This window comes from Acipenser ruthenus, chromosome 58 (assembly GCF_902713425.1).
Source record: "Acipenser ruthenus chromosome 58, fAciRut3.2 maternal haplotype, whole genome shotgun sequence".
NCBI classification, from domain to species: domain Eukaryota; kingdom Metazoa; phylum Chordata; class Actinopteri; order Acipenseriformes; family Acipenseridae; genus Acipenser; species Acipenser ruthenus.
In genome coordinates this window covers 4767652-4793396 of record NC_081246.1, presented here as the reverse complement: position 1 = coordinate 4793396, position 25745 = coordinate 4767652, and the positions used below count along the sequence as shown (strand labels likewise).

The 25745-nt window shown below is 46.2% G+C and overlaps 3 protein-coding genes across 3 annotated transcripts in view; all 3 read right to left on the bottom strand.

Annotated features, from left to right (window-relative positions):
- Window positions 1-723: 723 nt before the first annotated feature.
- LOC117967298 (zinc finger protein 239-like) lies at window positions 724-7201 on the bottom strand. Its single transcript, XM_059018102.1, has 3 exons — window positions 7112-7201; window positions 4891-6054; window positions 724-1136 (listed from the first exon to the last, which is right to left on the bottom strand). Exons 2-3 carry the CDS (start codon window positions 6010-6012, stop codon window positions 1122-1124), a joined length of 1137 nt encoding a protein of 378 aa, XP_058874085.1. The 5' UTR covers window positions 6013-6054; window positions 7112-7201; the 3' UTR covers window positions 724-1121.
- Window positions 7202-10656: 3455 nt separating this feature from the next.
- Window positions 10657-13984, bottom strand: LOC117407767 (zinc finger protein 501-like). The gene is made up of 5 exons (XM_059017907.1): window positions 13837-13984; window positions 12803-12928; window positions 12377-12595; window positions 11455-12145; window positions 10657-10894 (listed from the first exon to the last, which is right to left on the bottom strand). Exons 1-5 carry the CDS (start codon window positions 13982-13984, stop codon window positions 10657-10659), a joined length of 1422 nt encoding a protein of 473 aa, XP_058873890.1.
- A 10744-nt stretch (window positions 13985-24728) lies between these two features.
- The window catches only part of LOC131724962 (sodium-dependent neutral amino acid transporter SLC6A17-like), a 3470-nt gene continuing 2453 nt past the window's right edge, over window positions 24729-25745 (bottom strand). The window contains exon 4 of the mRNA XM_059018140.1: window positions 24729-25741. Coding sequence (XP_058874123.1) covers window positions 25346-25741 — 396 coding nt within the window. The 3' untranslated portion in view covers window positions 24729-25345. The remainder of the gene's footprint in view (window positions 25742-25745) is intronic.

Sequence of the window (25745 nt, the reverse complement as noted above, 5' to 3'; positions counted from 1 at the left end):
GTTTCCGTACACAAGTTACCAGCTGATCAGCCAGTTAATAAAATGACAAGGAAATGTTGGTTAATTTATAGAATAGCCGGTTCATTTATAAAGTGACAAACGGCTAATAATACCTTGTATCACTGTCATGCATAATACAAACACATGAGCTAATACACTCATTTAAATGATTATTAACTTTCCAGATACCAGACTGAATAATCTCTCTCCCATTGAAATGAATGACAAACCTCTCCCTGCTATTCTCACGTCTCCCAGTAGATGGCGCCAGGCCTCCACGCAAGTACTGGCTGCAGGAAAACGACACAGCGCCGGTGTAACAAATCTGCGTGCAGTTTCACAGTCAATACGATTGCATGGGTGCATGTTTAATACATTGTTCCACTAGACTTCAGGTTAACAGTGTTTTTGCTTCAGTCTAATCAATCGTGGGAAACCACTGAATCTACAATTGGATAAGAGCTTCTACAAAAACTACAATATTATTCCTGAGTGAATGTTTGCTACATTCTACCAGAGTTCAGCTTTCTGTGCAGAACTAGTTCATCAGAAACTAGATTGATGACTTTCCAGTTAGTTTACATTCCCCATTCTAGTTCCAGGCAGGCAGAACATTGCTTAAATTACTGGCTTTATTGTATTCTAAACTCTTTTCAGAATGTAGTAAACTAACACAGACACCCAGAAGAAGTACTCATAACAGGCAAAAAGAAACTCAACACATGAAAATGATTACATTTATTAAGACTCACAAAACTAATAAGAATACAGAAGTTAGAAATCAAGGTATCAGAATTATAAGTATAGCAGGAATCAAACACTGAAACACATATTTTCATGAGCACGCTGTCTTCAGTGTGTTTCCGTACACGCACACGCAGGATTCACGCACATTACACACAGTGACGGAGTGAAGCAGCGTCTGTTGTGTGGGTTCGAATGAAGACGCCATTTTTGTTTCAGCATGTTCAGTTGGGAAGCAGCGTCAATTGCATTTAGTATGAAGTTGCAGGGCTGCCAGGAAGGGTCCGTTTGGACCTTGGAAGGTTCGGAACACGTTGCCATGGTACTCCTTAGTGGTGACGTCACCATAGCGACTTGATTAGATCCGACTGAGAATCCTACAGGTAACCCACCTATAAACAGAATAAAACATTCCAGACGTTACACAGAACAGCAAGCGTGTTTTTATCATTTAAATTCAAACAGAAAGTGCCACGTTTATTATTATTATTATTATTATTATTATTATTATTATTATTATTATTATTATTATTATTATTATTATTATTATTTCTTTCTTTCTTAGCAGACACCCTTATCCAGGGCGACTTACAATTGTTACAAGATACCACATTATTTTTACATACAATTACCCATTTATACAGTTGGGTTTTTTACTGGAGCAATCTAGGTAAAGTACCTTGCTCAAGGGTACAGCAGCAGTGTCCCCCACCTGGGATTGAACCCACAACCCTCCCGTCAAGAGTCCAGAGCCCTAACCGTTTTCGAAATTCAAATTATTAGCGTTGGCGTGTATTCTGTGTGTTTCAAACATATTCTACCGCAGCACTTCTCTCGCGCTGTCTTGTCCACGGGGTATTCAGTACATATTTCACTGAGGCATTATGAGCGCTACAGGGAGCCCCCAGTGCTTTGGGTGCTGTACCCTGTTCCATACACAGCAGTGGTGCCATGCAGAGTTGATACGTAGAACGCTTTGGTCGTGGATTTTAATACAACCACTTGTGTTTACGTAACATGCATTATACAAATCAAAAGATCCAGTTTTGCATGCGAGTGTGATTTCACACATTCAAACAGGGTTCTGTTATTATTATTATTATTATTATTATTATTATTATTATTATTATTATTATTATTATTATTATTATTAGTTTATTTAGCAGACGCCTTTATCCAAGGCGACTTACAGAGACTCGGGTGTGTGAACTATGCATCAGCTGCAGAGTCACTTACAACTACATCTCACCCGAAAGACGGAGCACAAGGAGGTTAAGTGTCAGTCCCTGACCACATTCCGGCGCCTCCTTAAGACTCACCTCATCAGACAGCACCTGTAGAACTCTGTCTTTATCCTGGGACACTATCACCCTTCCTTAAATGTGCTTTACTTGCCCCCTATTTTACTGCATTTAATCCTGTACTTCAGAGTACTGTAATCTGCCAAGTGTTTAATCTGTAGTATTTTGTATTTAATCATATCCTGATGTAACTATCACTGTTATCTGCTGTATTATTGAATTGTATTTTGTCACACTTGTACTCTGTTTGAACAAAAGTCATTGTATTTATCTTGCTCTTATTGTATTACTTGTATTGTAACACTTGAAATGTATTTGCTTACGATTGTAAGTCGCCCTGGATAAGGGCGTCTGCTAAGAAATAAATAATAATAATAATAAGTGACTTGCTCAGGGTCACACAGTGAGTCAGTGGCTGAGGTGGGATTTGAACCGGGGACCTCCTGGTTACAAACCCTTTTCTTTAACCACTGGACCACACAGCCTCTGTTAACAGAAAAACTTACAGTGAGTGAACCATCTCTGCTGTGTGGAATCGCTGGTGCCTCAAGCAGGGTTTCCCCTGGGTTCTAGATTTTTGTAGTCACTAGTGACTAATCCTTTCTAAAAACATTAGTCACTCCAGATATTCAGGAGTCACTACTGGCGCACAGCTCACGTCTTCAAAGGTGTTATGAGTCCTGTTTTTATTTTATACCTTAAATCACTGTATTGACCAAAACAATTATTTAATTAAACCATTTTAATAATGCTCTACAGTTTAAATAAATTGGTAATTTACAGCTGTAAAGTTTTAGAACATTAAAACTCAAGAACCAGATTTATTTGCCCTGAAAAGCTACATACAGACACAGAATGCATTATGAATTACTTATACCATGTATGTCTTTTTACAATAAAAAGAAGAAAAAAACAGTGTTAGAATATTATATACAACCCATGGAAACAGAGTTTTGCAATCAGGCTGAAACTTTGCTGCTTGTTTTCTTTTTCTGTTATCTGACGCTTGTGAGCTTAGTTTGTTCTTTTTTTTCTGGTGTTCCGAATCCAAGTCTTCATTTTCTACAACGTGTTGTTCTGGTTGTTCTGTTTGTCATTGAAACAAATAAATATCGACTTGCAGGCATGAACGCACACAGGAAATAAAATAAGTTAAAGACTAGGCGTTTAGTTTTTAAAATGTCTTTTTTGTATCCCAGACAGACTGCAGTAACCGCCCAACTGTTTATATTACATTTAAACAACAGGGCTTATTTAAAATGTACATATTTAATATGTAAATTAGTCGTGTGTGCGCTGAACGCTCTGTCACAGCTCGTCAGTCTGGTGTTAGCGATTAAACGCTGATTACGTGACAAAAGTTTGCAATAGATTGGCAAGCGGTACTGAATAAAATGCGTTGTCTGCCATTTCAGATTTTTTCTCGAGTACCCCAGTTTGAAAACTGCTAGAAGAAACCACATTACCAACAGATACAGTTTAATAGTAGTAGTATTTAAATGCCGTTGTCCTGACTGGTAAATTCTTCCAGCTTCCCCTTTTATTTTGACAATTTCCATATAGGGCAGCAGTGTGGAGTAGTGGTTAGGGCTCGGGACTCTTGACCAGAGAATTATGGGTTCAATCCCCGGTGGGGGACACTGCTGCTGTAGCCTTGAGCAAGGTACTTTACCTAGATTGCTCCAGTAAAAACCCAACTGTATAAATGGGTAATTGAAGGTAAAAATAATGTGATATCTTGTAACAATTGTAAGTCGCCCTGGATAAGGGCGTCTGCTAAATAAAAAATGACATTTTTATCTTGACATTTTCATTCTTAGCCACCAAGTAAATATTTTGGACAGTTTTCAAAACAATTGTTGCTTTATTTTTACACGTTGGTGTTGTTGATAATACGATAAACGCGTATATCTGCTTCAGGTTAAATGATGGCCCGTGTTACACAGAACACTACAAATAAAATGTCAAATATACACGATGTATTTCGTTGGTTTTGTGGATTTGCTATGTTTTTAACTTATTCTAATACTGCACATAATGATATGGTTTTGAAAATGCTACTTACCAAAACCATGCTGCACGTGAACTGTATTACAGAATAATTTATTCCGATTCCAGTGGTGTTTTCTCAATGCAAGATGTATTGTAGGCATATATATAGTGCCGTATAAAACCACATACACTGTATATATATCATTTTATCATGCTCGATAGGCCTACTGGCGAAATGGTCAAAAGACAGTTGGTGCTTAACACATATGGAATAATTTTGGCCCTGAATTTTAGCATTTTTGGTCATAGAAAAGACACATTTCACATATTCTATAACGTTACTGTAGGCTTTTTTTGTTTTTTTAGTCGATGCGGTTTTCGTTTCACAAATCTTCTGCACACAGTATTTTCAAGCACAACTATAATAACCTACATTTCAACAGTCACTGCCGAAGCTGATTACTTATTCTTCCAGAAGTAAAGGTCGGGTGTAACAGGGATACGAGGTTATATTTGCGCAACATGAAACTGAGGCGCTGATTGGCTGACTGCATTTACGTCGCCTACCACGGGATGAGAACGTTGCAGAGTCAATGAATCGATGAGGCCGAGGCGCTGATCTGATCTGAAGCAGTGACTCTATGGTTTAGCGATCCCTTCTTTTGAAGAAAGAGACGTTGTGTGTGACTTTAACAAAAGGGTTTTTTATAGTACAAACAGAAACGATCGTCACTAGTGACGATTCCACTTTTTTTTTTTGTCGTCACTTTCAAAAAACATTCGCAAATTACGAGAGTGACGAGCGACAGCGAAACCCCTGCTCTCAAGCTGTATATCCATCTGAAACACTTACCACAGTCAGCAGAGACATTTCACAGTGATGTGGAATTGTGGGTTCTCTCCTGCGACAGACATGTGGTTCGTCTCCACTGTGGATTCGCTGGTGTATTTTCAAGTCACCTGACTGTCTGAAACTCTTCCCACAGTCATGACAGCGATGTGGCTTCTCTCCTGTGTGAATTAACTGGTGGGTTTTAAGGTTAGCTAACTGATTGAAACTCTTCCCACATTTACTACACAGATACGGTTTATCTCCTGTGTGAATCCGCTGGTGTCTCTTCACATAGCTTGACTTACTGAATCTCTTCCCACAGTCAGTACAGACATGCGGTTTCTCTCCAGTGTGGATTCGCTGGTGAAGTTTCAGACCTTGTAAATCTCTGAAACTCTTGCCACAGTCAGCACAGACATACGGTTTCTCTCCAGTGTGGATTCGCTGGTGAAGTTTCAGGTTTTGTAAATGTCTGAAATTCTTCCCACAGTCAGCACAGAAATACGGTTTCTCTCCTGTGTGGATTCGCTGGTGAAGTTTTAGGCTTTGTGAACATCTGAAACTCTTCCCACAGTCAGCACAGACATGCGGTTTCTCTCCAGTGTGGATTAGCTGGTGAAGTTTCAGATGTTGTAAACGTATGAAACTCTTCCCACAGTCAGCACAAACATGTGGTTTCTCTCCAGTGTGGATTAGCAGGTGAAGTTTCAGGTTTTGTGACTGTCTGAAACTCTTTCCACATTCTGTACAGGACAGAGAGCCCTGCAAGCTGCTTGTTTTAAAATGGTTACCCTCCTCTTCAACATGGACAGGGTCTAGTTCAGGACTCTCCTCTTTAATATGGACTGATTCCAGTACAGGACTCTCCTCTTTAATATGGACTGATTCTAGTACAGGACTCTCCTGTTTAATATGGACTGATTCCAGTACAGGACTCTCCTCTTTAATATGGACTGATTCTAGTACAGGACTCTCCTGTTTAATATGGACTGATTCTAGTACAGGACTCTCCTGTTTAATATGGACTGATTCTAGTACAGGACTCTCCTGTTTAATATGGACTGATTCTAGTACAGGACTCTCCTGTTTAATATGGACTGATTCTAGTACAGGACTCTCCTCTTTAATATGGACAGGCTCCATCGTTGAATCTTCTCTTTCACAAGGATAATCCAGTTTTGTTTTCTGAAAAAAAATACAATCTGTTACAATCAATTTCTTAAATTCTATGAACTTGCCTTACCAACTTCAGACTCCATTCATTACCATGCTCACAAAGGAGGCTGTGTGGTCCAGTGGTTAAAGAAAAGGGCTTGTAACTAGGAGGTCCCCGGTTCAAATCCCACCTCAGCCACTGACTCATTGTGTGACCCTGAGCAAGTCACTTAACCTCCTTGTGCTCTGTCTTTCGGGTGAGACGTAGTTGTAAGTGACTCTGCAGCTGATGCATAGTTCACACACCCTAGTCTCTGTAAATCGCCTTGGATAAAGGCGTCTGCTAAATAAATAAATGTGCTGCACTGAGTGAGATGAAGGTGATTTTCTATAACAAGGAGGAAGGAGAGACAGACCAAAATCACAGAAACAAAGACAGTTCTAAACAGATAAATATTCAAACATGAAAACTGACAGAGCAACTTATTCAACAAATCCACACTTCCAAATAAAAACTAGTGGGAAATGCTTTCCTAGAGCAGGACTGAGGCGTGCACTGGCAGTGCGAGTCATAAACACACAGGCAGCGTTTCTCTCTGTATGTTTCTAATGCATGGCTGGTATTTGCACAGCGCGTACATTAGCCTCGCACAGAAGCGCATCGGTTCAGTGTTCAGGACTGTCGAGTCTGCAGCGGAGCGGAGCGCAGCCTCACACCGGAAACAACAAGGACGGCTTGTTTGTTTACGTGGCGGCGGCGCGCGCGAACGCAAACGCTCCCGCGCAGCGCGGAGGGCTCGAGCGGTTACGCGTTTTTAAAAATGTTTAAATGTTTGATATTAATTGACCGGAATTGATTTTTTAAGTTTTGTTTTTTTAGTTTTTTTTAGTTTTTCCAGCGGCTGCCCTCTCGGTGGGCCTGCGTGTGTGTGAGATACAATTATTATCATCATCCACGGGAACAAAACGACCCGCTTTCTGAAAATATTATTACACGAAACAAACTGTGTTCAGTAGAACTGATCAAATGTAAGAGTCTGTACCGGTTAACAAATGTAATAAAATGAATTTATATTTAAAATCTTACTCGTTAATTCAGCCTCTCCGGCCTCCTCTCTCTCCTTCAGGGAAGAATATTGTGAGGAACCGAAGCGAAAACAAACCCGCCCCCTCTCTCGCCTGCCATTGGCTGCGGAGTCATTCCGAACCGAGGAGTCCTCCGGTGATTGGACGCGCTGGGGCTCTCCTAACCAATAGGGGATCAGCTCTGTGGCAGTTTACCGTATAATCAAGAAGACAGGCGCATTTATATACTCGTGTACCTTTCAGTGTATAATAATAATAATAATAATAATAATAATAATAATAATAATAATAATAATAATAATAATAATAATAATAATAATAATATCGGTGGTGATGCATGAAAACATGAGATTATTTTATTTATTTAAAACAAGCACACAGATTATAGTTGTATTAATTATATAAAACATTAACGAAGGTTGGCAGCTGATCTGTCAGTTAAAAATTGAGAAGTTATTGTTGGTTCATAGCCGATTAATTTATAACGCTACAAATGGCTAATAATACCTTATGTATGTGTATCACTGTCTTGTATAATACAGACACATTTAAACTGGAGTATTACCTTTCCAGATACCAGAGACTGAATCATCTCTCTCCCATTGAAATGAATGACAAACCTCTCCCTGCTATTCTCACGTCTCCCAGTAGATGGCGCCAGGCCTCCACACAAGTACTGGCTGCAGGAAAACGACACAGCGCCGGAGTAACAGATCTGTGTGCAGTTTCACAGTCAATACGATTGCATGGGTGCGTGTTTAATACATTGTTCCACTAGACTTCAGTTTAACAGTATTTTTGCTTCAGTCTAATCAATCGTGCGAAACCACTGAATCTACAATTGGATAAGAGCTTCTACAGAAACTACAATATTATTCCTGAGTGAATGTTTGCTACATTCTACCAGAGTTCAGCTTTCTGTGCAGAACTAGTTCATCAGAAACTAGACAGATGACTTTCCAGTTAGTTTACATTCCCCATTCTAGTTCCAGGCAGGCAGAACATTGCTTAAATTACTGGCTTTATTGTATTCTAAACTCTGGAAGAATGTAGCAAACTAACACAGACACCAAGAAAAAGGGATTATATTGTAGAGTGTTTCTGTGTGTCTCTGTGCCTGTCTGTGTCTTTCTGCTTGTCTGTTTGTCTCTCTGCCTGTCTGTGTGTCTCTCTTTCTGTGTCTCTCTGCCTGCCTGTGTGTCTCTTTGCCTGTCTGTTTGTCTGTCTGTCTGTCTATAGTATAAGAAAACTGTAGTTCTTCATATCCAGGCAACTGAATACGTGCTGCTAATGAAATGATCAGGACTATAAGCACCAGAATGGAAACTACAGCTCCCAGCATGCCTCTGCACTGACAGAAACAGGGAGGGATGATGGGAGCTGTAGTTCTTTATACAGACAACTGAAACGGAGATGGGGCGAGTCACTGACAGGCAGATTCTTCTTCTTCATCCTCAGCCGTGGCGATGGGGGATGGGTTTCACTGACAGGCTGGTTTATTTAACAGATGAAGAAATGCAGACACGGGACCATCATTATTATCATTATTATCATTATTATTATTAATTAGCCAGTCTTTATTGTTATTATTATTTTTACATTAAAAAGCCTCGTTCACTTTGCATTGACTGTGTGATTATTTACAGAACGGTCTGAACAAACAACGCTGTGTTCTGGAGATCCCCTTCAGTCACTGCTAATTAATTATTATTAATTAGTCATTCAGAAGACGCTTTTATCCAAAACGATTTCCAGAGACTAGGAGGTGACCCCTGCATCATCATCATCATCTTTCTCTCTCTCACACACACACACTCCTCTCTCACCTGTGTCGCTCACTCACACACACACACTCCTCTCTCCTGTGTCGCTCTCTCTCTCACACACACACACTCCTCTCACCTGTGTCACTCACACACACACACTCCTCTCACCTGTGTCACTCACACACGCACACACTCCTCTCACCTGTGTCACTCTCACACACACACACACAGTGAGTCAGTGGCTGAGCCGGGAGATTTGAACCTGGAACCTCCTGGGGCAGGTTTTTCCAAACTTGTAATCTGGAGCGCAGCGATGGGGATTTTGTAATCCTCTGTTTTGAGATCGAGATTCCTTTTATCAGGGTCGCTTTGGATCCGGTTCTTTCAGAGAACGTCCTAAAATACATTTATCCCCGTCAGAAAAACTATCACGATTGAGAAACCCTGATTTTGATCCAGTAATAATTGTTCAGTCTCTATTTTAAATGGTCCATTTCACATATATATATATCTCCCCCTAACTTCCTAAAGAAGTCAGGTGATTACTCACACACAGGTCTGATTAGTTCTCATGTTTTCTATTGGAAATGTAACTGCACAGGTACAGAAGACGGGAGGATTTGAGTGCCACCCTGCTGGAGGCTCAGGCAGGACCCCACCATGCACCTTTCTATATCAGAGCCACTAGAAGGGTCTTTCTAGAAGGATCCTGCATGGACGTTTCACATTAAAGACATCGTTTCCCCCACACCTTTACACGCACGCACGCACGCACGCACACGCACACGCACGCACACACACACAGACGTTTAAAAACACACATTGCCAGCGTCTTTACAGAAGAGCAGCGCCCTCTAGTGTCTGAGCCAGGGAGCCCTTGTTATCTCTGAGGGGCAGCGTCAGTAACGTGGCTAGGGAGCCCATCCCAGCCCCTCCCGTCTCTGTGTGTGAAGACGTGTCTCTCCCCTCAGTCTCCACACTGTCTGTCTCTCTGTGTGAAGACGTGTCTCTCCCCTCGGTCTCCACACTTCACCTCCACACTGTCTGTGTCTCTGTGTGAAGACGTGTCTCTCCCCTCGGTCTCCTCACTTCACCTCCACACTGTGTGTCTCTGTGTGAAGACGTGTCTCTCCCCTCGGTCTCCTCACTTCACCTCCACACTGTGTGTCTCTGTGTGAAGACGTGTCTCTCCCCTCGGTCTCCTCGCTTCACCTCCACACTGTCTGTCTCTCTGTGTGAAGACGTGTCTCTCCCCTTGATCTCCATACTTCACCTCCACACTGTCTGTCTCTCTGTGTGAAGACGTGTCTCTCCTCTCGGTCTCCACACTGTGCGTCTCTGTGTCCGAAGACGTGTCTCTTCCCCTCGGTCTCCACACTGCCTGTCTCTGTGTGTGAAGACGTGTCTCTTCCCTCGGTCTCCACACTGTGTGTCTCTGCTCCTGCTTTCTGTGTATCTTTCAGCTCCTTCAGAGATTTTAAACGCTTGAAATCGAGCTCCCCCCCTCCTCTCCCTTCTCCCCTCCTCTCCTCTCTCCCCTCCTCTCCTCTCTCCCCCCTCTCCTCTCTCTCTCCTCTCTCTCCCCTCTCCTCCCCTCCTCTCCTCTCTCTCTCCTCTCTCTCTCTCCCCCTCTCCTCTCCTCCCTCTCTCTCCTCCCTCTCTCTCCTCCCTCCTCCCCCTCTCTCCCCCCTCTCTCTCCTCCCTCCTCCTCCCTCCTCCCCCTCTCTCTCCCCTCTCTCTCCTCTCCCCTCCCTCTCTCCCCCCTCTCCTCTCTCTCTCTCTAGTCTCTGGTGCAGGCGTGGCTCCTGTACTGGTAAGAGTATGTAAAATGCCGGTCACAGTGTGTGCAGTGGTAGGGTGTCTCTCCCGTGTGGATTCTCTGGTGTGTTTTGAGCGCCCCCCTCTGGTTGAAGCTCTTAGCGCACACCCCGCAGCTGTAGGGTGTCTCTCCCGTGTGAGTGCGCCAGTGTTTCTTCAGAGTGCCGGAGCGTCCAAATGTCTTCCCACACTCCAAACACCTGAGAGACAGAGACAGAGACACACAGGGAGGCATTAATATAGAGGATTAGCAAAACTCTTACACACTGCAAACACCCCTCTCTCCATCTCTCTGTACCCCTCTCTATCTCTCTGTACTCCTCTCTATCTCTCTGTACCCCTCTATCTCTCTGTACCCCTCTCTCTATCTCTCTGTACCCCTCTCTATCTCTCTGTACCCCTCTCTATCTCTCTGTACCCCTCTCTATCTCTCTGTACCCCTCTCTATCTCTCTGTACCCCTCTCTATCTCTCTGTACCCCTCTCTATCTCTCTGTACCCCTCTCCATCTCTCTGTACCCCTCTCTCTATCTCTCTGTACCCCTCTCTATCTCTCTGTACCCCTCTCCATCTCTCTGACCCCCTCTCTCTATCTCTCTGTACCCCTCTCTATCTCTCTGTTCTCCTCTCTATCTCTGTACCCCTCTCCATCTCTCTGTACCCCTCTCCATCTCTCTGTACCCCTCTCTATCTCTGTCCTCCTCTCTATCTCTCTGTTCTCATCTCTCTGCACCCCTCTATCTGTCCCCCTCTCCTCTCACCTGTACGGTCTCTCCCCGGTGTGGACCCTCTCGTGAGTCTTCAGGTCTCCCAGTTGGGCGAATGGTTTCTGGCACTGGGAGCACTGGTAGGGAGCCTGGCCCGAGTGGATGTTCTGATGGGTTTTCAGGTAGCGGGCCGTCCGGAACACCTTGCTGCACCGGAGGCAGGGAAACTGGGAGGACTGGGAGGGGGACTGGGAGTGCGATCGCTGACGGTGCCTCACCAGTAACTCCAGCCTTGTGAAGCTCTCTCCACAGTCAGAGCAGCGATGCACATTCCCAGACTCCTCCCCCTCATCCTTACAGGGGGCGGGACTGCCAGACTCCTCCCCCTCATCCTTACAGGGGATGCTGCCAGACTCCTCCCCCTTCTCTTTACAGGGAGCTGGGCAGCCAGGCTCCTCCTCCTCCTCATCACAGGGGGCGGGGCTACCAGGCTCGGGGGCGGGGCTGTGCCCCCTCAGGTGCTCCTCCAGGGAGAGGTAGTCCCTGAAGCTCCGCCCGCACTCGCTGCACAGGTACAGGGTCTGGGCCAGGTTGTGGTGCTCCTGGTGGGACTCCAGTTCATCTGCGTGCTGGAAGCTGAGGTCACAGTGAGGGCAGGGGTGCGGGGGGGAGGGGGAGGGGGAGGGGGAGCGGCGAGGGGGGGGGCCCGCTCCTCCAGGGGGGGCTGGGTTATGGAGGACGATTCCTTTCGGAAGGGGTGACCTGCGGGACAAGGAAACAAGGTCCTGAGAAAGTTTCATCCCAAATCGGACGAGCGACGCGGTTTGATTTGATCTGCACAGCCAATCAAAACCACAGAAACAACGAGGGGAGGGGCGTGTCCTAATGCACAGCCAATCAAAACTGCGACCAGTAAACCAGAGCTCTCTCCCTGGCACAGCCACTTCACCGACAGACAGCAAGTGAGTTTCCTTACCCGTGTGAGCGCGGACCCCGGAGGGGGCGGGGCGGGCGCGAGAGGAGGGGGCGGGGCCGACCGGCAGAGGGCGGGGCTTGAAGCAGGGCATCTTGAGATTGACAGCTCTGCTGCGCAGGGTCTCCAGGTACTGCTTCCTGTGAGAGCGCTTGATGTGCTTCTCCAGATAGTGATGAGCAGTGAAGCAAATATCACAGTGAAGACACGGGTACGAGAGAACTGAGAGAGAGAAGAGAGAGAGGGGAGAGGGGAGAGAGAGAGGAGAGAGGAGAGGAGAGGAGAGATTAATTAATATAAACCATTCAGAGACAAATGAAAGAAGGTCCTGAGCGAGTTTCATCACAATCGGATGTTTCTCTAGATAAATCTAAAATAAGACACACACACACACACACACACAGAGACACACACACGTGCTTCACTTACTGCTCGTGCCAGAGGGGGCGGGCTTCAGACTGGCCCCGCCCCCCTGTCTCACATCTCTGTCGTCATGGAGATCCTGATTCAGGGTCTCAGTGGTGATGGTCAGATCCTCCTCCTCCTTCTCAGCTTCTACACAACAAGCACAGAATAAATAATAATAATAATAATAATAATAATAATAATAATAATAAAGCATAAAGCATAGGGAAGCATTGTAAAGCACAGAGAGGTCTGGTAAAGCATAGGGAAGCATTGTAAAGCACAGAGAGGTCTGGTAAAGCATAGGGAAGCATTGTAAATCACAGAGAGGTCTGGTAAAGCACAGGGAAGCATTGTAAAGCACAGAGAGGTCTGGTAAAGCATAGGGAAGCATTGTAAAGCACAGAGAGGTCTGGTAAAGCATAGGGAAGCATTGTAAAGCACAGAGAGGTCTGGTAAAGCACAGGGAAGCATTGTAAAGCACAGAGAGGTCTGGTAAAGCACAGGGAAGCATTGTAAAGCACAGAGAGGTCTGGTAAAGCACAGGGAAGCATTGTAAAGCACAGAGAGGTCTGGTAAAGCACAGGGAAGCATTGTAAAGCACAGAGAGGTCTGGTAAAGCATAGGGAAGCATTGTAAAGCACAGAGAGGTCTGGTAAAGCACAGGGAAGCATTGTAAAGCACAGAGAGGTCTGGTAAAGCATAGGGAAGCATTGTAAAGCACAGAGAGGTCTGGTAAAGCATAGGGAAGCATTGTAAAGCACAGTGAGGTCTGGTAAAGCATAGGGGAGCATTGTAAAGCACAGAGAGGTCTGGTAAAGCATAGGGAAGCATTGTAAAGCACAGAGAAGTCTGGTAAAGCATAGGGAAGCATTGTAAAGCACAGAGAGGTCTGGTAAAGCACAGGGAAGCATTGTAAAGCACAGAGAGGTCTGGTAAAGCACAGGGAAGCATTGAAAAGCACAGAGAGGTGTGGTAAGCCTCTGCTGAGGTCTCTGTTCTGTTTAATATGATTGGGGTTTGCTGTGTTGAATTGGTAAGGCTGGTCTGGTTCTTACCGCACTGCATCCGTCTCCTCTCCTCTTCCTCCTCCTCCTCCTCCTCTTCCTCGTCCCGTTTCTTCATGATCTCCGATCCGTCCTCACTGACGACCCATCGAGTCACCGAGCGACGTTTTGAACCCTTGTTCCCCGCGAGGCACGACATCACGAGAGAGAGCCACGCCCCCCACACACACACAGCCAGCGAGACTCTGAGACACAACACAGGAGAGGAGAGCTTCATAGAGGAGTGAACATGACTGACACATGACATCACGAGAGAGACACGCCCCCACACACACACAGCCAGCGAGACTCTGAGACACAACACAGGAGAGGAGAGCTTCATAGAGGAGTGAACATGACTGACACATGACATCACGAGAGAGACACGCCCCCCCACACACACACAGCCAGCGAGACTCTGAGACACAACACAGGAGAGGAGAGCTTCATAGAGGAGTGAACATGACTGACACATGACATCACGAGAGAGACACGCCCCCAAACACACACAGCCAGCGAGACTCTGAGACACAACACAGGAGAGGAGAGCTTCATAGAGGAGTGAACATGACTGACACATGACATCACGAGAGAGAGACACGCCCCCAAACACACACAGCCAGCGAGACTCTGAGACACAACACAGGAGAGGAGAGCTTCATAGAGGAGTGAACATGACTGACACATGACATCACGAGAGAGAGACACGCCCCCAAACACACACAGCCAGCGAGACTCTGAGACACAACACAGGAGAGGAGAGCTTCATAGAGGAGTGAACATGACTGACACATGACATCACGAGAGAGACACGCCCCCACACACACACACACAGCCAGCGAGACTCTGAGACACAACACAGGAGAGGAGAGCTTCATAGAGGAGTGAACATGACTGACACATGACATCACGAGAGAGACACGCCCCCCACACACACAGCCAGCGAGACTCTGAGACACAACACAGGAGAGGAGAGCTTCATAGAGGAGTGAACATGACTGACACATGACATCACGAGAGAGAGACACGCCCCCCCCACACACACAGCCAGCGAGACTCTGAGACACAACACAGGAGAGGAGAGCTTCATAGAGGAGTGAACATGACTGACACATGACATCACGAGAGAGACACGCCCCCACACACACACACAGCCAGCGAGACTCTGAGACACAACACAGGAGAGGAGAGCTTCATAGAGGAGTGAACATGACTGACACATGACATCACGAGAGAGACACGCCCCCCACACACACAGCCAGCGAGACTCTGAGACACAACACAGGAGAGGAGAGCTTCATAGAGGAGTGAACATGACTGACACATGACATCACGAGAGAGAGACACGCCCCCACACACACACAGCCAGCGAGACTCTGAGACACAACACAGGAGAGGAGAGCTTCATAGAGGAGTGAACATGACTGACACATGACATCACGAGAGAGACACGCCCCCACACACACACAGCCAGCGAGACTCTGAGACACAACACAGGAGAGGAGAGCTTCATAGAGGAGTGAACATGACTGACACATGACATCACGAGAGAGAGACACGCCCCCACACACACACAGCCAGCGAGACTCTGAGACACAACACAGGAGAGGAGAGCTTCATAGAGGAGTGAACATGACTGACACATGACATCACGAGAGAGACACGCCCCCACACACACAGCCAGCGAGACTCTGAGACACAACACAGGAGAGGAGAGCTTCATAGAGGAGTGAACATGACTGACACATGACATCACGAGAGAGAGCCACGCCCCCCCACACACACACAGCCAGCGAGACTCTGAGACACAACACAGGAGAGGAGAGCTTCATAGAGGAGTGAACATGACTGACACATGACATCACGAGAGAGACACGCCCCCACACACACAGCCAGCGAGACTCTGAGACACAACACAGGAGAGGAGAGCTTCATAGAGGAGTGAACATGACTGACACATGACATCACGAGAGAGACACGCCCCCACACACACACACAGCCAGCGAGACTCTGAGACACAACACAGGAGAGGAGAGCTTCATAGAGGAGTGAACATGACTGACACATGACATCACGAGAGAGAGACACGCCCCCACACACACACACAGCGAGACTCTGAGACACACACGCACACACACACACACTGAGACACACGCACACACACACAGAGACACACGCGCACACACACAGAGACACACGCGCACACACACACACACACACCCTGAGAGACACACACGCACACACACGCACACACACACACACACTGAGACTCACTCACACACTGAGACACACACTCACACACTGAGACACACACACACACACTGAGACACACACTCACACACTGAGACACACACTCACACACTGAGACACACACTCACACACTGAGACACACACACACTGAGACACACACACACACTGAGACACACACACACACTGAGACACACACTCACACACTGAGACACACACACACACTGAGACACACACTCACACACTGAGACACACACACACACTGAGACACACACTCACACACTGAGACACACACACACACACTGAGACACACACTCACACACTGAGACACACACACACACACTGAGACACACACTCACACACTGAGACACACACACACACACACACACACTGAGACACACACTCACACACTGAGACACACACACACACACTGAGACACACACTCACACACTGAGACACACACACACACTGAGACACACACACACACACACACACACTGAGACACACACTCACACACTGAGACACACACACACTGAGACACACACACACACACACACACACTGAGACACACACTCACACACTGAGACACACACACACACTGAGACACACACTCACACACTGAGACACACACACACACACTGAGACACACACACACACACACACACACTGAGACAGACACACTGAGACACACACTCACACACTGAGACACACACACACACACACACACTGAGACACACACACACACACTGAGACACACACTCACACACTGAGACACACACACACACTGAGACACACACTCACACACTGAGACACACACACACACTGAGACACACACTCACACACTGAGACACACACACACACTGAGACACACACTCACACACTGAGACACACACACACACTGAGACACACACTCACACACTGAGACACACACACACACACTGAGACACACACACACACACACACACACACTGAGACAGACACACTGAGACACACACTCACACACTGAGACACACACACACACTGAGACACACACACACACACACACTGAGACACACACACACACTGAGACACACACTCACACACTGAGACACACACACACTGAGACACACACTCACACACTGAGACACACACTCACACACTGAGACACACACTCACACACTGAGACACACACACACACTGAGACACACACTCACACACTGAGACACACACACACACACTGAGACACACACACACACTGAGACACACACTCACACACTGAGACAGACACACACACTGAGACACACACACACTGAGACACACACTCACACACTGAGACAGACACACACACTGAGACACACACACACACACTGAGACACACACACACACACACACACACACACACTGAGACACACACACACACTGAGACACACACTCACACACTGAGACACACACTCACACACTGAGACAGACACACACACTGAGACACACACACACTGAGACACACACTCACACACTGAGACACACACTCACACACTGAGACAGACACACACACTGAGACACACACTCACACACTGAGACAGACACACACACTGAGACACACACACACTGAGACACACACTCACACACTGAGACAGACACACACACTGAGACACACACACACACTGAGACACACACACACACACACACACTGAGACACACACACACACTGAGACACACACTCACACACTGAGACACACACTCACACACTGAGACAGACACACACACTGAGACACACACACACTGAGACACACACTCACACACTGAGACAGACACACACACTGAGACACACACTCACACACTGAGACAGACACACACACTGAGACACACACACACTGAGACACACACTCACACACTGAGACACACACACACTGAGACACACACTCACACACTGAGACAGACACACACACTGAGACACACACACACACACTGAGACACACACACACACTGAGACACACACACTGAGACACACACACACACACTGAGACACACACACACACACTGAGACACACACACTGAGACACACACACACACACTGAGACACACACACTGAGACACACACACACACACTGAGACACACACACACACTGAGACACACACACTGAGACACACACACACACACTGAGACACACACACACACACTGAGACACACACACACACACTGAGACACACACACACACTGAGACACACACACTGAGACACACACACACACACTGAGACACACACACACACTGAGACACACACACTGAGACACACACACACACACTGAGACACACACTCACACACTGAGACACACACACACACTGAGACACACACTCACACACTGAGACACACACACACACTGAGACACACACTCACACACTGAGACACACACACACACTGAGACACACACACACACACTGAGACACACACACACACACTGAGACACACACACACACTGAGACACACACACACACTGAGACACACACACTGAGACACACACTCACACACTGAGACACACACACACACTGAGACACACACTCACACACTGAGACACACACACACACTGAGACACACACTCACACACTGAGACACACACACACACTGAGACACACACTCACACACTGAGACACACACACACACACACACACACACACACTGAGACACACACACACACTGAGACACACACACACACACTGAGACACACACACACACACTGAGACACACACACACACACTGAGACACACACACACACTGAGACACACACACACTGAGACACACACACACACACACTGAGACACACACACACACTGAGACACACACACACTGAGACACACACACACACACTGAGACACACACACACACACTGAGACACACACACACACTGAGACACACACACACACTGAGACACACACACTGAGACACACACTGAGACACACACACACACTGAGACACACACTCACACACTGAGACACACACACACTGAGACACACACTCACACACTGAGACACACACACACACTGAGACACACACTCACACACTGAGACACACACACACACACACACACACACACACTGAGACACACACACACACTGAGACACACACACACACTGAGACACACACACACACTGAGACACACACTCACACACTGAGACACACACACACACACACACACACACACACACACACACACACACTGAGACACACACACACACTGAGACACACACACACACTGAGACACACACACACTGAGACACACACACACACACACACACACAGAGTTTGAGTTGAATTCGGAGTCGTTTTCGATGCCTGCCACGCATGCGCACATGCAAGCAAGCAGATACACACACACACGAAATAAAACCACCCGATTATTCGGTAAAACTAACTTCAGTTGAAGCGCACGATGTGGACGCGCCGTCCTTCAGACATCGCGGCGTTTCATAAACCAGAAAGAGACTGAAACGGATCGCAAAACAAACCCCGAGTCCCTGACTCACCGGCTTCCTCCGTGTGCTTTCCTTACCGCTTCCCCATCGCTCTGTTTCTTATTTATCGATCTCTATTAATTATTAATTATTAATTATTAATATCAATCTGATTTCCTAGAGAATGAAAACAAACCACACTTGAGACACAACCCGGAAACGGATACTTTCCCGATTTGACCCGTGCTTTTGCCCCGCCCCCTCCGGTTGAGAGACTACCGCCGCGCTCGTCCAATCAGAACCGCAGACCACGCCGCTTCAGCCAATAGCGAGCCGCCTTGCCACCGCCTCTGTGACGTTTATAAACCCCTCCCCCCCTCGCTTCTCCCTATCCCCTAACAAAGAAAACGTCATCTCTCTGTTATTTAAATAAAGTTCTGTTTGTTGACGGTTCGAGTGTCCTGTTTGAAGTTGGACTCTGATTTGGGGGGACGCGGGCTTTGTACGCTGTCCGGTTGGTTTATCTTCTGAATTGAGGCTGTGTGGTCCAGTGGTTAAAGAAAAGGGGCTTGTAACCAGGAGGTCCCCGGTTCAAATCCCACCTCAGCCACTGACTCATTGTGTGACCCTGAGCAAGTCACTTCACCTCCTTGTGCTCCGTCTTTCGGGTGAGACGTAGTTGTAAGTGACTCTGCAGCTGATGCATAGTTCACACACCCTAGTCTCTGTAAGTCGCCTTGGATAAAGGCGTCTGCTAAATAAATAAATAATTCATGGCTTTCAAACAGGAAAACGGCCTCTTCACAATACCTGTTCAACTGAAATCACTCTAAATATTTATTATAAATCTCACCAAACCCCCTGTTGTTTTATTGTTTATCCTTTTATTTTGTATTAGGTGTGTGTGTGTGTCTGTGTGTGTGTGCTTTATTACACTGTGCTGAGCTTAGTTTACCCTGTTTTTAATATCCCTCTCTCTGCTTTACAATGCTTCCCTATGCTTTACCAGACCTCTCTGTGCTTTACAATGCTTCCCTATGCTTTACCAGACCTCTCTGTGCTTTACAATGCTTCCCTATGCTTTACCAGACCTCTCTGTGCTTTACAATGCTTCCCTATGCTTTACCAGACCTCTCTGTGCTTTACAATGCTTCCCTATGCTTTACCACACCTCTCTGTGCTTTACAATGCTTCCCTATGCTTTACCAGACCTCTCTGTGCTTTACAATGCTTCCCTATGCTTTACCAGACCTCTCTGTGCTTTACAATGCTTCCCTATGCTTTACCAGACCTCTCTGTGCTTTACAATGCTTCCCTATGCTTTACCAGACCTCTCTGTGCTTTACAATGCTTCCCTATGCTTTACCAGACCCCTCTGTGCTTTACAATGCTTCCCTATGCTTTACCAGACCTCTCTGTGCTTTACAATGCTTCCCTATGCTTTACCAGACCTCTCTGTGCTTTACAATGCTTCCCTATGCTTTACCAGACCTCTCTGTGCTTTACAATGCTTCCCTATGCTTTACCAGACCTCTCTGTGCTTTACAATGCTTCCCTATGCTTTACCAGACCTCTCTGTGCTTTACAATGCTTCCCTATGCTTTACCAGACCTCTCTGTGCTTTACAATGCTTCCACTGTGCTTTACCAGACCTCTCTGTGCTTTACAATGCTTCCCTATGCTTTACCAGACCTCTCTGTGCTTTACAATGCTTCCCTATGCTTTACCAGACCTCTCTGTGCTTTACAATGCTTCCCTATGCTTTACCAGACCTCTCTGTGCTTTACAATGCTTCCCTATGCTTTACCAGACCTCTCTGTGCTTTACAATGCTTCCCTATGCTTTACCAGACCTCTCTGTGCTTTACAATGCATCCCTATGCTTTACCAGACCTCTCTGTGCTTTACAATGCTTCCCTGTGCTTTACCAGACCTCTCTGTGCTTTACAATGCTTCCCTATGCTTTACCAGACCTCTCTGTGCTTTACAATGCTTCCCTATGCTTTACCAGACCTCTCTGTGCTTTACAATGCATCCCTATGCTTTACCAGACCTCTCTGTGCTTTACAATGCTTCCCTATGCTTTACCAGACCTCTCTGTGCTTTACAATGCTTCCATGTGCTTTACCAGACCTCTCTGTGCTTTACAATGCATCCCTATGCTTTACCAGACCTCTCTGTGCTTTACAATGCTTCCATGTGCTTTACCAGACCTCTCTGTGCTTTACAATGCTTCCCTATGCTTTACCAGACCTCTCTGTGCTTTACAATGCTTCCCTATGCTTTACCAGACCTCTCTGTGCTTTACAATGCATCCCTATGCTTTACCAGACCTCTCTGTGCTTTACAATGCTTCCCTGTGCTTTACCAGACCTCTCTGTGCTTTACAATGCTTCCATGTGCTTTACCAGACCTCTCTGTGCTTTACAATGCTTCCCTATGCTTTACCAGACCTCTCTGTGCTTTACAATGCTTCTCTATGCTTTACCAGACCTCTCTGTGCTTTACAATGCTTCCCTATGCTTTACCAGACCTCTCTGTGCTTTACAATGCATCCCTATGCTTTACCAGACCTCTCTGTGCTTTACAATGCTTCCCTATGCTTTACCAGACCTCTCTGTGCTTTACAATGCTTCCCTATGCTTTACCAGACCTCTCTGTGCTTTACAATGCTTCCCTATGCTTTACCAGACCTCTCTGTGCTTTACAATGCTTCCCTATGCTTTACCAGACCTCTCTGTGCTTTACAATGCTTCCCTATGCTTCACCAGACCTCTCTGTGCTTTACAATGCTTCCCTATGCTTTACCAGACCTCTCTGTGCTTTACAATGCTTCCCTATGCTTTACCACACCTCTCTGTGCTTTACAATGCTTCCCTATGCTTTACCAGACATCTCTGTGCTTTACAATGCTTCCCTATGCTTTATGCTTTATTACACTGTGCTGTGCTTTTACTGTGGGACTTTTATAAGGGTTAGTTTGCCCTGTTTTTAATATGCTTTACCTTCTATAAGGGTACCCAGGACTAGAGAGAGAGAGGAGAGTAGAGAGGAAAGAGGAGAGGAGAGAGGGGGAGAGGAAAGAAAAGAGAGGAGAGGAGGAGAAAGAGAGACGAGAGGAGAGGGGAGAGGAGAGAGGAGAAAGAAAGACGAGAGGAGAGGGGAGAGGAGAGAGAGGGGAGAGGAGAGAGGAGAAAGAGAGAGAAGAGAGGAGAGAGGAGAGGAGAGAGAGGGAGGGAGGAGAGAGATCTCTTGTAAGACACACCAAGCCTATACACCACACACAAACTCACAGCAGTAGGTAGAATTTGTACTTTTTAATTTTTAACCTGAAAAAAACACTCAAAAAAACACAGCGATTAAAGTCAATCAAAAATGAGTTTATTAAAAATCACAAAAACAAAATCTTTGAAAAAATAAAACTACACTGAATCGACACAACGTTACTATTGTAATTGTCGCTATCGTTATCGCGAGGAAAACCTAATCAAACTTTATTTATTAAAATGTGGAAACGCAGACTCAAACACTGAGATTCAGCTCGGGGACAGCTGCTGAATTTCAACATCACCCGCAATTAATTCAAGAGACACCAGATGGCGTTGTCTCTCCTATATTTACTGCAGCTTCTCAAAGAGTTGCTTTGACTGCGAGTTCAGGAGCTGCTCTTCAGTTATTGTAGTTATTGTATTGTGAATCGCTCCAGCCCTGGCTATAGGACTACAGCTCCCAGCATGCCTCTGCACCCGCGGCCATGGCGAGGCATGCTGGGAGCTGTAGTTCTTTATGCTGCGGTCTTGTAATGTCATTTTAATTCAAAGGCCATTACACGCAACCCTGCAGGGCAGTTAAACCAGGGTCCCTTAAGCCAGGGAGCAAGCTCCAATCGTTCTCATAGTATTATTATTAATATTATTATTATTATTATTAAGCACTCAGAATTACTGTAAAATGGTAAGAAGGGTTTATAAATAAGAAGCACTCTTTTCATTGATTGATCATAGAATCCATCGTTCATATTTATAATCCAGGGAAGTTCTGGATGACGAAGGCATTAAAACGTTTCTCTGCTAACTTGACTTTCTCTCTCGGTCTCTTCTGGTTTGGAGTTTCTGATCCAGTGAAGTTCTGGATGACGAAGGCATTAAAACGTTTCTCTGCTAACTTGACTTTCTCTCTCAGTCTCTTCTGGTTTGGAGGTTCTGATCCAGTGAAGTTCTGGATGACGAAGGCATTAAAACGTTTCTCTGCTAACTTGACTTTCTCTCTCAGTCTCTTCTGGTTTGGAGGTTCTGATCCAGTGAAGTTCTGGATGACGAAGGCATTAAAACGTTTCTCTGCTAACTTGACTTTCTCTCTCAGTCTCTTCTGGTTTGGAGGTTCTGATCCAGTGTAGTTCTGGATGACGAAGGCATTAAAACGTTTCTCTGCTAACTTGACTTTCTCTCTCAGTCTCTTCTGGTTTGGAGTTTCTGATCCAGTGAAGTTCTGGATGACGAAGGCATTAAAACGTTTCTCTGCTAACTTGACTTTCTCTCTCAGTCTCTTCTGGTTTGGAGGTTCTGATCCAGTGAAGTTCTGGATGACGAAGGCATTAAAACGTTTCTCTGCTAACTTGACTTTCTCTCTCAGTCTCTTCTGGTTTGGAGTTTCTGATCCAGTGAAGTTCTGGATGACGAAGGCATTAAAACGTTTCTCTGCTAACTTGACTTTCTCTCTCAGTCTCTTCTGGTTTGGAGGTTCTGATCCAGTGAAGTTCTGGATGACGAAGGCATTAAAACGTTTCTCTGCTAACTTGACTTTCTCTCTCAGTCTCTTCTGGTTTGGAGTTTCTGATCCAGTGAAGTTCTGGATGATGAAGGCATTAAAACGTTTCTCTGCTAACTTGACTTTCTCTCTCAGTCTCTTCTGGTTTGGAGTTTCTGATCCAGTGAAGTTCTGGATGACGAAGGCATTAAAACGTTTCACTCATTATAGACTCGAAGGCACTTCCAGAAACCACTGACACACATTTCATTGATTAACATTGATTGTAAATCAAGGGTTTTGGCACCAGTAGCTAAAATGTACCAACCAAAAAGCACTACACTGGTTCAATTTAACATTGACAAATACTTCCCTTTAAGAGACAGAACACAAATCCCCTTTAACTGATGCAGCTCCCAGTCCCAAACCTGCTTTTCAGGAGCGGTACAAAAAAGAACTACAAACATGGCATCCAACTGCCTGGGCCCCTGAGGACTCTGCCATCTTGAATGTAGTTTTTATTCATTAAGGAGATTTACTGGCCTGATTTATTGGGCTGGGAAAATAAAAAAACTACAAATATGGCGCACAAATGCCACTGCTTCTATGTACGCCGCCATCTTGGCTGTAGTTTTTGTTAGTATTGAGTTTTAGTAGCATTCTATAAACCTGAACTAGCGGCTTAAACTCCAATCCACTAGAGGGCGGAGTTCAGTAATCTAATAATAAACTACAGTCAAGATGGTTGTAAAGCACAGCAGATGGAAGCCATGTTTGTAGTCCTGTTGAGCTAAACCACAGTCCAGTGCAGCAAGAAACTACAAACATGGCGGCACTAACAGAAGCCCTTAAATATTTGACCACCATGTTTGTAGTTCTCACAGTTCGAATGTCCAGCTGGCTAGGAACCCAACCCAACACAACAGCTGTAATAAAAACTACAATCAAGATGGCGGCACGGATAGAAAACCCAAGCCTCCAGGCTCCATGTTTGTAGTTCTTTCAGCGTCAAGGAGATTTATAAATACAAAATATATATATATATATAAATATATATCACTGGCAAACAAACACAATTCCATTTTTTGTCCTCTCTGTGTGTGTCTATAATCCTGTAGTAGCCGTCCTCTGGAAGCTCCCTTCCTCCTCAAGCCCCTCCTCTTCCTGTGGGAGGAGCCTGTACTCTGCAAGCCCCTCCTCTTCCTGTGGGAGGAGCCTGTACTCCTCCTCCTCCTCCTCCTCCAATGAGAGGAAGCCGTTGTGCCGGGCCCCACCCCCCGGCCGGCTCTGCTCCAATGGCAGGGCTGCGTGGGGCTCCGGGACGCTCTTGCTGTGTGGTTCGGGGGGCGGGATCCTCAGGGAGGCTGGCTGCTCGGGGTCCCCTCTCTCGCGCAGCAGCTCCCGGAGAAACAGGACCGCGATCGGGAGAGAGGCCAGCAGGATGAGACCAGCCAGCATTCCCAAACCCCAGCCGGGATAATCCCGGGACACCTCCACAGCCTGG